We start from the raw sequence: 13,985 nt of genomic DNA, 5'->3' as shown, positions 1-13,985 counted from the left end.
TGTAACTATTTTTGAAATTATTGAACAAATAAAATTTTAAGTGCAGCAATACTTCAAATTTTTTTTCTTAGATGTATGGTTGGTGGGAAGATCAGATTGCTGTATACTAAATACAAACCGTGTGTGGCTCTCCTCAACTACATTATATATATATATATATATATATATATATATATATATATATATATATATTTCATGTGACAACACTGAAGAAATTACACTTTGCTACAATGTAAAGTAGTGAGTGTACAGCATGTATAACAGTGTAAATTTGCTGCCCCCTCAAAATAAATCAACATACAGCCATTAATGTCTAAATCTCTGTTAACAACAGTAAGTACACCCCTAAGTGAAAATGTCCAAATTGGGCCCAATTAGCCACTTTCCCTCTCCAGTGTCATGTGATGTGATGTGTCATGTGATGTGGTGTTATCACCCTCACTCTCTCATACTGGTCACTGGAAGTTTAACATGGCACCTCATGGCAAATAACTCTCAGAGGATTTAAAAACGAATTGTTGCTTTACATAAAGATGGCCTAGGCTATGAGAAGATTGTCAAGACCCTGAAACTAAGCTGCAGCATGGTGGCCAAGACCATACAGCGGTTTAACAGGGCAGGTTCCACTCAGAACAGGCCTCGCCATGGTTGACCAAAGAAGTTGACTGCACATGTTCAACATCATATCCAGAGGTGGTCTTTGGGAAATAGATGTATGAGTGCTGCCAGCATTGCTACAGAGGTTGAAGAGGTGGGGGGTCAGCCTGTCAATGGTCAGATCATACGTCACACACTGCATGCATCAAATTGATCTGCATGGCTGTTGTCCCAGAAGGAAGCCTCTTCTAAAGATGATGCACAAGGAAGCCCACAAACAGTTTGCTGAAGACAAGCAGACTAAGGACATGGATTACTGGAACCATGTCCTGTGGTCTGATGAGACCCAGATAAACTTATTTGGTTCAGATGGTGTCAAGTGAGTTAGGTGGCAACCAGGTGAGGAGTACAAATACAAGTATGTCTTGCCTACAGTCAAGCACGGTGGTGACAGTGTCATGGTCTGGGGCTACATGAGTGCTGCCAGCACTGGAGAGCAACAGTTCATTGAGGAAACCATGAATGCCAACACGTACTGTTATATAATGAATCAGAGCATGATCCCCTCCCTTTGTAGACTGGGCAGCAGGGCAGTATTCCAACATAATGACCCTAAACACAACTCCAAGATGACCACTGCCTTGCTAAAGAAGGTGAGGACAAAGGTGATGGACTGGCCAAGTCTGTCCCCAGACCTAAACCCTATTGAGCATCTGTGGTGCATCCTCAAGCGGAAGGTGGAGGAGCTCAAGGTCTCTAATATCCACCAGCTCCATGAAGTCCTCATGGAGGAGTGGAAGAGGACTCCAGTGGCAACCTGTGAAGCTCTGGTGCTGGAAAATAATGGTGGCCAGTCAGTGTACAGTATATAATACAGTGTATTGAAGTGGTTAAGGGGAACCCTATGACAGAATTAAGGAAACAAATTGGTATGGGGTCCCCCCAAAAATCCATACCAGGCCCTTATCCAAGCAAGCAGCCTGGCAGGCTAGGAAAGGAAGGGGACAAGTGAGTGCCCCCCTCCTGAGTCATACCAGGCCACTTGTCCTCGACCTGGGAGGGTGCTTTGGGGTGCCCTCCAAAGCACCTTGTCTCCATATTGATGGGGACAAATACCTCGTCCCGACAACCCTGGCCATTGGTTTTTGGAGTCTGTGGGTGGGGGCTTATCAGAATCTAGAAGCTCCCTTTAACAAGAGGGCCCCCATAACCTGCCCCCCACGTGGATGGGTATCGGGTACATTGTACCCCTACCTATTCACCAACAAAAAGTGTTCCTTTATTAAAAAAGTGATCCTGCCTCCTTCTGATGTCATGTGATGTCATGTGACATCAGAGAGGGGCAGGGTCATTCGGTTACATCAGCGAGTGGCCCCGCCCTTGACTATATAAGAGCTGTCACAGCAAAAAGCAGCAGTAGCCCGGAGGCCTCCCATGGATGCAGACTTTTTTCACTTTTTTATTTTTCATTTTACGGTCCATCGGGTGTCGTGATTGATGATGGATGTACATCGCGGCACACTTTTTTCTTTTTTAATAAAGTAAATGTCAAAAACTGTCTTTTGTGTTTTTTACTTTTTTACACTTTTTTTGGTGAATGGGTAGGGGTATAATGCCGATACCCACTCACATGGTGGGCATCATCTGGGGGCCCCCTTGTTAAAGGGGCTTTCAGATTTGATACAAACCCCAACAACAAATTGACAGGGTTGTCAGGACAAGGCCCTTGTCCCCATCAACATGTTGAGGACATGTGGCCTGGTACGGTTCAGGAGGGGGGGTTGCACTCGCTCCATCTCCGCCCCCCTTCCTGTCCTCCAGACTGCATGCTCAGATAAGGGTCTTGTCATTGATTTTGAGGGGGACCCATGCCATTTTTTTTGTCATGAAGTTCCCAAAGGTCCTGGTATGAACTGGTGTGTATGTTTGTGTGTGTGAGGGATGCCGATTTTTTTTATCTACAGTTGTGCTCATAACCCTGACAGAATTTAGGATTTTCATTTTTCAGAGAATATGAATGATAAAACAAAAAAGTTTCTTTCACTCATGGTTAGTGTTTGGCTGAAGCCATTTATTATCAACTGTGTTTACTCTTTTTAAATCATAAGGACAAGATAGGCTACCCAAATGGCCCTGATCAAAAATTTACATACCCCAGTTTCCTAATACCTCCTTCAACATCAATGACTGCTTGAAGTCTTTTGTGGTATTTGTGGATGAGGCTTTTTATCTCCTTAGATAGTAAAGCGGCCCATTCCTCTTGGCAAAATGCCTCCAGTTCCTGTAAATTCTTGGGCTGTCTTGCATGAACTGCACGTTTGAGAACTCCCCAGAGTGGCTCAATGATATTGAGATCAGGAGACTGAGATGGCCACTCCAGAACCTTCACTGTAGCACTGCTGTAGCCAATGGCAGGTCGACTTGGCCTTGTGTTTTGGATCATTGTCTTGTTGGAATGTCCTAGTATGTCCCATGCACAGCTTCCTGGCTGATGAATGCAAATGTTCCTACAGTATTTTTTGATAAAATACTGCATTCATCTTGTAATCAATTTTGACCAAATTTCCTGTGCCTTTGTAGCTCACTCATCCCCAAAACATCAGTGATCCACCTATGTGTTTCACAGAAGGAATGGTGTACCTTTCATCATAGGCCTTGTTGACTCCTCTCCAAATAGTAGCATTTATGGTTGTGGCCAAAAAAGCTCAATCTTGGTCTAATCACTCCAAATTACTTTGTGCCAGAAGGTTTGAGGTTTGTCTCTGTGCTGTTTGGCCTATTGTAAGCGGGATACTTTGTGGCATTTGCGTAGTAATGGCTTTCTTCTGGCAACTCCACCATGCAGCCCATCTTTCTTCAAGTGCCTCCTTATTGTGCATTTTGAAATAAGCACACCAAATGCTTTCAGAGAGTCCTGTATTTCACCAATGTTATTTGTGGGGTTTTCTTTGCATCCAGAAACAATTTTTCTGGCAGTTGTGGCTGAAATTTCAGTTGGTCTACCTGGCCGTGGTTTGGTTTCAACAGAACCCCTCATTTTCCACTTCTTGATTAGAGTTTCAACACTGCTGATTGGCATTCTCAATTCCTTGGATATCTTTTTATATCCTTTTCCTGTTTTATACAGTTCAACTACCTTTTCCCGCCGATCCTTTGACAATTCCTTTGCTTTCCCCATGAATCCAGAAATGTCAGTGCAAACTCATTGACCTTTTATACACACACACCAATTACAAGCAAACAGATCACAGGCGAGGATGGTTATCTTTAATAGCAATTCAAATCCCTTTGTGTCAACTTGTGTGCATGTTATCAGGCTAAAATCACCAGGGTATGTAAACTTTTGATCAAGGTCATTTGGGCAGTTTCTGTTGCCATTATGATTTAGAAAGAGTAAACACAGTTGATTGATAATAAATGGCTTCAGCCAAAAACTATGAGTGAAAGAAAAATTTTATGTTATCATTCATATTCTCTCAAAAATGGCCAAGAAATCATAAATTCTGGTATGTAAACTTATGAGCACAACTGTATATTGCTGGCGGCAATACATTACAGCCACAAGCAATTCAATTTTTTTTCCTTAGAAGTGTAATTTTGCCGTGGCACTGTTATAAACATTGCACAAATGTGCCACTTTACAGGCAGACTAAGGGGACCCCCAGGCATGATATTTAAAGGAATATTCCATTTTTATTGTTTCACTTTAAGCATTATTAAAATCACTCCTCCTGAAAAAATGGTTGTTTTAATAACGTTTTTTTTGCCTTGATACATGTCCCCTGGGGCAGTACCTGGGCCCCCACACCCTTTTTTTGGCAATAACTTGCATAAAAGCCATTAAAATTAGCACTTTTGATTTTTCATGTTTGCTTCCCGTAGACTTTAATAGGGTTCGCATTCATTTTTTGCCTGTTCGCATGTTCTGGTGTGAACCAAACCAGGGGGTGTTTGGCTCATTGCTAGTTATCGGATACAAAGCATGTGCTTTTACAAAATTCAGTAGAAAATGCGTTATCTCATGTCTCTTGACTACTTAGCTTATTTGCCATGTCTGCCTGGGGAATGTTACCGTATATACTCGAGTATAGGTCGATCCGAATATAAGCCGAGGCCCCTAATTTACCACAAAAAACTGGGAAAACGTATTGACTCGTGTATAAGCCGAGGGTGAGACATGCAGCAGCTACTGTTACATCCCTGTGTCCCGTCCATCCCTGTGTCCCGTCCATGCCTGTGTCCTGTCCATGCGTCCATGCCTGTGTCCCATCCATGCATCCATGCCTGTGTCCCGTCCATGCCTGTGTCCCGTCCATGCCTGTGTCCCATCCATGCCTGTGTCCCATCCATGCGTCCATGCCTGTGTCCCGTCCATGCCTGTGTCCCGTCCATGCCTGTGTCCCGTTCATGCCTGTGTCCCGTCCCTCCCTGTGTCCATCGCAGCCTACCTGTATCTTTGCCTTCTGCAGCCTCTGTGTGCCGCGCCGCGCCGCACCTCTCCTCCTCGTCTGACAGACGGCGGCCATTCCACTGTTCAAAAGCCGCGCCTCTCTGTCTGTGATAGGCGGAACACTCAATTTCCCAGCAGTCAGTGTTCCGCCTATCACGGACATCCTCTCATCCTCGTCCGTAGTATGAGAATGAGCGGATGTCCGTGATAGGCGGAACACTGACTGCTGGGAAATTGAGTGTTCCGCCTATCACAGGCAGGGAGGCGCGGCTTTTGAATAGTGGAATGGTCGCCGATCTGCGTGACTCGAGTATAAGCCGAGGGGGGCACTTTCAGCCTAAAAAAAGGGGCTGAAAATCTTGGCTTATACTCGAGTATATACGGTATTCCCGTTAATTTGGTGGGAATAATACACAAACTCTTTTTAATAAAGTAAATAGTTATAGTAAATACTAGTCCTTACAGTAAATGTTAAAGCATGTTTTTTCATCAGCAAATATACAGCCCTTTTCATACACAAGGTGCACTTTATATAGTCCTACATTTTTACAGTTGGTCTTGGGCCCCTCAGTTTTAATTTCCTGGTCTTCAGGTATGTCATTTGACGCCCTTTCTTCCACATTATTAGTGGGATGGATTTCATGTTTTTCGCTCCCATGTCCCATTTTGATATCCATCTCTGTTCCAATGTCTTGTCTTTTTATAATACTGCCCATTACTGGTTCTCCTGCAATAAAAAATGATTGAAGACTGAAATAGACATTCATGTGCCTAGCCATTGTATTTCTATAAGCCTGCTGAAGGTTATGCTGAAAACATGGATATATATAAATGGCATTTATTGTTTAGGTAAGCCATTGGGCTACATATTTGATATTGGTACAGTTTATAGAAGCTCCAACAATGATGCTATGCTGGACCTTAAAATCTCAGACCATGTAAAGATTATTACAAATGTTCATATAAAGGAACATCTGGTTAGCAAAGACCATAACACAATATTTAATTTAATGTAAGTTGTAAACAAGCACATATTGGAAAGATAAAAACACGTGTAAAGACAGCTAATTGTCCAAGGTTGAGGGTAGCTCTCCAAGACTGAGACTGGAAGGGAATATTGCCATCGAAGAACAAAGGACAGAAATGGGAATGTTTCAAACTGACTGTATGCAGTGTGCAAATACACTGAAAAATATATTCCCAATCGCAATACCTTTTAAAAGTTAAAAATAAAGCCTATATGGCTCACATTCAAAGTTAGATAAACTACAAATAATAAGAAAAGGGCATTTAAAAAATATAAAAATTAAAGTGGAACCTTAGGCCAGCATTTAAATTAGGCAAACAGGCAGGAATTGCAGAAGAGACCTGCATGGATTCATGCATTATTGAAGTTGTCAAACAAATCTGATTTATTTTTATGAGGAAGTAAAAACTGGACAACGGAGTGACTGTGGATACAGTATACCTGGATATGCCAAAGCGTTGACACAGTTCCCCACCCATGGCTAACATGCAAGTTAAAGTCTACATTCTTAGAAAACTCAGTAAATGGACAGAATACTAGTGAAAAGGCCATAATCAGAGAGTACTGAATAATGATTCATACCCTGAATGGTCTAAAGTTATTAGTGGTGTACCCCAAGATTCAGTGTTGGGACCCTTACTTTAACATAGAACATAGAAATTCTTTCTTATACCATGGGTTTCAGTGACAAGAAAAGTATATGAACCCCTTAGAGCACAATGTGCTTAAGCTGATAATATGCAAGCGATTCTAATTTCTCTTGTCTTTATTGAACACACCCACTAAAGATTCACAGTGCTGCAGGACAAAAAAAAGTGTGCCCTTGGACTTAATAGCTTGTTGAACTTCCTTTGGCTGCAATGACTTCAAGTAAGGGCTTTCAGTAGCTATGGATCAGACCTGCACAACGTTCAGCAGGAATTTTTGATCATTCCTCTTTACAAAACTGCTTTAACTCAGACACATTTGTAGGATGTCTGGTGTGAGTGGCTATCTTGAAGTCATTCTACTGTATCTCTTAGGGCAGGGGTGCCCAACCAGTGGCCCGGGGGCCACATGTGGCCCGCGGAGCCCTCTGATGTGGCCCGCGACCTCCTGCTCAGGGATGGTGGTTTGACAAGCCCAGATTGCAGGTTGCCGACCCACCATCCCAGGGCATCAGTGATGTGAATGAAGCCGGCGGTAGAGAAAGCAAGAAGCTGCAGAGCAGAGCCACATGAGCTGATGCTTCCTGTATAGCGCCAGCTCCTGTCACAATCAATACCAAATGCACTCTGCCTGGAACAGCAATAGCTGGGGAAAACTGAATTAAAGGTGTGTTTGTTACTGAAATCAGTGTATGCTGTTAAACTAATCCTGCGCCTGTGGGTTACCTGCACTGAGCCTCAGACTTCTGTTATTACCTGTGAGTTTGGTGCGCTTTCAGGATATAATAGAAGTCTATGGTAAAGTGCAGCTAGCCTGCAGGAAAGCCATAGGTGCACGTGGCGCATCAGTGTGAAAGCAGCCTTAGGACCCAATCAGACCCTCCATTCACCTCTATTTACCCCTGCTTACCTTCAATCCGATGCGCTAAAAATAACAGAAGGGGAACCGTCCCCTTCCGTCAGATTGAATTGGAGGGCCCATAGAGTAGCATGGGCTGTGTCCATATCCGTTCTGCATATGCAGCGTAGATATAGACCTGTCATCCGCCCATTACACTTATTTTTTCCCGTGACCGGTTACAACGTCGCTTCAATGGCCCTCACTCATCAAAAGGTTGGGCACCCCTGTCTTAGGGGTTAGGGTTTGGGATCTAACTGGGCCACTCCAAAAGGTGCATTTTCTTTTTCCGATGCCAGTCTGTGGTGGATTTACATCAGTGCTTAGAGTCATTGTTCATCTGCATCACCCAACTTCTACTAAACTTCAGCTTGGGGACAGCCACCCTGACATTATTATTAATATTTTGGTGAATTTGGGAATTAATATTCCCTCTCGATGATGGCAAGTGGTCTAGGCCCTGAGGCAGCAAAGCAAACTCAAATCATACTGTTCCCTCCACCATACTTCATCATGGGAGCATGTTTTCATGTTGGTAAGCTGTGCCCTATTTGTGTCATACATAGTGTTGGGTATTCTTCCTAATCAGCCCAGCTTTTGTTTCATTAGTGCACAAAACATTTTCCCAATACTGCTCTGGTTTGCCAAGATGCTCTTTCACAAACTTCAAGTGCACAACAATGTTTTTTGGAGAGCAACTGCTTCCTCCATGGTGTTCTGCCATGGACACCCTGCCTGTTCAAAGACTGCCTGTTCAAAGACCTACATATATTAGACTCATGAACAGGGATGTTTGCTAGTTTCAGTGATGTCTTCAAGCCTTTAGCTGTTACTCGTGGATTCTTCTTTACGTCACTGAGGATTCTGCGTTGTGCCTTGGGAGTCATAATGGATGGGTGCCCAGTTAAAAGGAAGAGTAGGCACAGTATTAAACAGTCTCCATTTAAAGACAGTTTGTCTAAATATTGAATGATGGATGCCAAAACACTTTGAGAGCCTGTCTTTAGAGAGCTACTTTTTTGCAAGGTATAGTTCAGCTAATGCTTTTTATGAGCAGCAATCCTAAAATATCTGAGTGTTTTTTTTTATCAAAGTAGTTCTAAACCATACCTCCAAACTCATTTAATTAATTGGACTCCAGGTGTGCAAACTACTGACTGTAATTAGCTTACAGTCATTTACGGGTTCACTTACTTTTTCCTACAATACTGTGAACATTGAATGGGTCTCTTCAATAAAGACACAATAAATAAGAATTGTTTGTGTGCTGTCAGCTTAAATATATTGTGTTTGTCTATTGTCGTCAAGAGGATCAGATCACATTTTATGGCAAATTACTGCAAAAAAACTGTTAATTCCAAAAGATTTGCATACCTTTTTTTTCCATTGTAATCTGTTACCTTCAGTTAATTGTAGATGGACAAAAGCTTTGCTGGGAGCCACCTCCCCAGTGTACCCATATAGCCCTGTTCACTCTGTAAAGCTGGCCATAGATGGATCGAATCTTGGCTGATTCAGATGGGACTGGCCGAGATTTGATCCATCTATAGACCGGCTGATTGTACCCAAGTCAATCCATCAATAAACTTGGGTACAACCAGCATGTCAGATGAGGGAATCAAGCAATTTTCACAGGTTGTCAGAAAAGAAATTGCATAATCTATGGCCCGCCTAAGACTACTTTTTTTTTTTTTGCTAATGACCTTAGATAATGGACTCCTTATACTGTTGGAGAAGAAATGTTTTTACTTTCCACCAATTTTTAACTGATCAAGATTATTGTTTTATAGCTGTTCTGGATCAGTTACTCTCAATGTACATCTTCGTCCAAAGACCCCTTTAGGGGTATGCCCGCCATAATGGGTTGCCTGAATGAGACCATTAACAGGGACAAGGCAAGACAGGGTTTTCCTGTACTTTTACATACCAGCTTCTGGCTGCACAAATATTGTTAAATTATTTGCTGAATAGGTAGAAGATACCAGGGGTCAAGTCCCGGGGAAAAAAGTGTGGGAACTCCCACCCAAGGTCCACTCCCCCACCAAAAAAAAAAAATGACACGCATATATACACGAAAGCTTCAAAAGTGGTGTTTTTCATCCAATTTTCGTATTGTGTGTATGAAGCTTAACTGTTAGTACATAAAAAAACAAAACAATCCTCAATAAACATAAATACGGTAATTCTCTGAATAATCAGCATTCAACGGAAAGGTCATAAATTAACTGCACATTATCTGGACAGAATTCTTGGGGAGATAGTGATGTGTTCTTGCTAAGGAGATGTATGTTAGCTTGGGGGGCTGCAAACTCTGCAGGGCTCCAACACACACTCGCTGCTATTCCAACCCTTCACATATTTCCACATAAACTTCCCTCCTGGCATTAAACTTTGCCAGGTATTGTGCTCAGCTTACCACCCCAAACTGATGTTCCTCCCTCAACTCACCTCTCTCCCTGCATGTCCTGTGAGCAGAATAGCTGATCTTCCCGTCATCTAGACCTGATCTACCTGTCAGCTAGCTGTGATTGACAAGTAGATCGAAGCGGAAGCTGTCATGGGGCCCCCTACTGGCAATGACTGAATGGTCAGGTGTGTGGCACTTACCATTGGGAGCTGTGTCGGCAGCTGCTGGTGTAGCACCTGCCACACAGCTCGCATACTGTCCTGCAAGTCTTGCAGGACACGGCTGCTAACGGGAAATGAGTTCCTGTTGTGGAAAAAGTACAGGAATTCCGTTCCCATGACATCCTTTTATATTACAAGACACACTACAGTTCCCAGCATGCAAGCAGTTTGGAGGCACGTTATGGGGTATTTTACACCTGTACTTTTTCCCCTGATTCTTATTTTCACATTTATTTTGTCTTATAGGTAATGTTATAAAGTTTATCTATTAAAAAATTGGAGATCTTTTCTATCACCTCAGTACCGGAAGTTTCTATCAAGCTAGAGATGAAGCGATCATAAAAGTGCATTTCTGCCAACGTTGCAAGCTGATCAGTTGCTGTCTTATCTATAGTCTGATACTTTAGAGACACACACATTCAGTCTGTATCCACTCATCGAGTAATGTTAATAAAAAATGGTGCGCTAATTCAAGGAGCTATGCAGCAAAAAAAAAGGCAAAAATGCAGCAATATGCGATAATAGTGTTGTGAAGCAATGATAAAGTACACCAATTCAAGAAGCTATGCAGCAAAAATAGACAAATATGCATAAATGACTATCCCTAAATTAAAAACAAAACAAAAAATGCAGTGATATGCGATAGTATGTGAAACAGTGATGAAGTACACTAATTCAAGAGGCTAAGCAGTAAAAATAGACAAAAGCATGAATGACTATCCCTAATTAAAAAAAAAAAAAAAGAATATGTGATAATATGTGATAATATATGAAACAGTGATAAAGTACAGCTATACATCTGATTTACATAAAAAATATTAAGATTAGTTCCAAATAATAAAGCTCATGTGCATCAAAAAGTGATGCGGTGTGAAGATCAAGTGCTCAAAAAACAGTTCTTGAAAGTTGTGAACACAGTTGCTCCCACCATCCAGGCATCCACCCAGGGTGTGACCTAGCAGCTCACCGTAAAACAAAAACCACAACAGGTCTAGTGGAGCTTTGGTATACATATCCTTAATGGTAGTTCATGTTCCACTCTCCTCTCCTCTATCGAAAGCCACAGCTGGTCTGACAAGGCTTTATATATATATATATATATATATATATATATATATATATATATATATATATATATATATATGGATCCTTTACGGGCAATCACATTCCACTCTCCTCTCCTCTCCTTATAGCATAAACCCATGGATGTGGAATATGGCTCTGTAAACGAGGATAAATATCTGCTATGCTGTATCGGATCTCCTCCTCTCCTCCATTCACAGGCCATCCAAGATAAATAGGAGACTACATAGTGTAGCCATTTCACAGAAGAAATAGTTTTATTAAAACATAATACCTTACATCTAGGTTAAAAGAAAGAAGTATCGATAAAATCCCTAAGTCCGGTCTCGGCCATGACCGGAAGTGATGTCACTGGCTCCACCTATGCATTACGTCACTGGTCACATGACCTTTTCAAGGGAAAGAAACTATTTATTCTGTGAAATTACTACACTAGGGAGTTCTTATTTGTCTTGTATGGCCTGTGAATGGAGGAGAGGAGGAGATCTAATACTGTATAGCGGATATTTATCCTCAATTACTGAGCCATATACCAAATCCCTGGGTTTATGCTATGAGGAGAGGAGAGTGGAATGTGATTGTCTGTAAAGGATCCATATATTAACCACTTGCTGACCTGCTCATGCAGATATACTGCGGCAGGTCGGCCCTCTTGTGCAAATCAACGTACCTGTATGGCGGCTTGTGCAGGCTCAATTGCGGGCGCCCGCTGCCCACTGCGGGAGTGTGCCCGCGAGTCAGGCGGACTCGATGTTCGCCGGCAGCCCATGATCACTTGTTACAAAGTCAGAACAGCCTTTGTAAACAAGGCGATTCCCTATTCTCTCAAATGACATGACAGAGATCTACTGTTCCCAGTGATCGGGAACAATGATCTCTGTCATGTCCCTGCTAGCCCACCCCCCCTAGAGTTAGAACACACCTAGGGAACACACTTAACCCCTTGATAGCCCCCTAGTGTTAACCCCTTCCCTGTCAATGACATTTATGCAGTAATCAGTGGCTATTTTTAGCTATGATTGCTGTATAAATGTCAGTGGTCCCCAAAAAAGTGTCAAAAGTGTCTGATCTGTCTGCCGCAATGTTGCAGTCCCGCTAAAAATCGCAGATCGCCACCATTAGTAGTAAAAAAAAATGTTTTAAAATGGCATAAATATAGCCTCTATTTTGTAGATGCCATAACTTTCATGCAAACCAATCAATATACGCTTATTGCGATTTTTCTTTTTACCAAAAATATGTAAAAGAATACATATCGGCCTAAACTGATTTTTTGGGGGATATTTATTATAGCAAAAAGTAAAAAATATTGTTTTGTTTTCAAAATTGTCACTCTTTTTTTGGTTATAGCGTAAAAAATAAAAACCACAGAGGTGATAAAATACCACCAAAATAAAGCTCTATTTGTGGGGGAAAAAGGGAATTTTGTTTGGGTACAACGTCACAGGACTACGCAATTGTCAGTTAAAGCGACGCAGTGCCGTATCGCAAAAAATGGCCTGGTCATTAAGGGGGCAAATCCTTCTGGGGCAGTGGATAAAACCTTGTCAGACCAGCTGTGGATTTTGAAGCACATGAACTTTATTATTTGGGACTTATCTTTATATTTTTTTTAAAATCAGATGTATATCTGCTTTTGATCTGCGTACTTTATCACTGTTTCATATATTATGGCATATTTTTTATTTATTTTTTTAATTAGGGATAGTCAATTTTTGCTGCTTAGCCTCATGAATTAGGCACTTTATCACGGTTTCACATATTATCGCAGACCAGGCCTCTTTTTCAGACTCTGTGCTTACATGTTTGTTTTTCTTTCTTAGAACCCCCAAACATTTTATATTGTTTTTTTTCTAACACCCTAGAGAATAAAATGGCAGTCATTACAATACTTTTTTTCACACCTTATTTGCACAGCAGTCTTACAAGTGCACTTTTTTTGGAAAAAAATCACTTTTTTGAATAAAAAAATAAGACAACAGTAAATTTAGCCCAATTTTTTTTATATTGTGAAAGATAATGTTACGCCGAGTAAACTGATACCCAACATGTCACGCTTCAAAATTGCGCCCGCTCGTGGAATGGCGTCAAACTTTTAGCCTTAAAAATCTCCATAAACGACATTAAACAAAATTCTACAGGTTGCATTTTTTGCGTTACAGATGAGGTCTAGAATTATTGCTCTCGCTCTACCGATCATGGCTATACCTCACATGTGTGGTTTGACCGCCGTTTTCATATGAGGGCGCTACTCACGTATGCGCTCGCTTCTGCGTGCAAGGTCGTCGTGACGGGGTGTTTTTAAAGACCTTTTTTTTTCTTATTTATTTTAATTGATTTTATTTATTTTTACACTGTTTAAAAATTTTTTTTAAATGGATCACTTTTATACCTATTACAAGGAATGTAAACATCCCTTATAATAGAAAAAAGCTTGACAGTTCCTCTTAAATATGAGATCTGGGGTCAAAAAGTCCTCATATCTCATATTTGGACCTAAATGCAATAAAAAAAAAAAGTCATTTGAAAAAAATGACATAAAAAAAATATACCTTTAAGAGGTATGCGTGGAAGTGATGTTTTGACGTTGCTTCCGCCCTCCTATGGTATAGAGACGAGTGGGGGCCATCTTAGCCTCACTCGTCTCTATACCCA

General features: G+C 41.5%; 1 protein-coding gene across 6 annotated transcripts in view; it reads right to left on the bottom strand.

Annotated features, from left to right (window-relative positions):
- The window catches only part of LOC143964536 (E3 ubiquitin-protein ligase RNF213-like), a 955,032-nt gene that overhangs the window by 296,381 nt on the left and 644,666 nt on the right, over window positions 1-13,985 (bottom strand). For all 6 annotated transcript variants that reach the window (XM_077474321.1, XM_077474324.1, XM_077474323.1 and 3 more), the window contains exon 34: window positions 5,590-5,774. In XM_077474321.1, the coding sequence (XP_077330447.1) occupies window positions 5,590-5,774 (185 nt within the window). The remainder of the gene's footprint in view (window positions 1-5,589; window positions 5,775-13,985) is intronic.

This window comes from Lithobates pipiens, unplaced genomic scaffold (genome assembly GCF_037356315.1).
Source record: "Lithobates pipiens isolate NorthernLeopardFrog02 unplaced genomic scaffold, aLitPip1_a1.2 Scaffold_8, whole genome shotgun sequence".
Classification (NCBI taxonomy): domain Eukaryota; kingdom Metazoa; phylum Chordata; class Amphibia; order Anura; family Ranidae; genus Lithobates; species Lithobates pipiens.
Note: the sequence above shows the minus strand (reverse complement) of the source record. Positions and strands in the feature narration are given on the sequence as shown.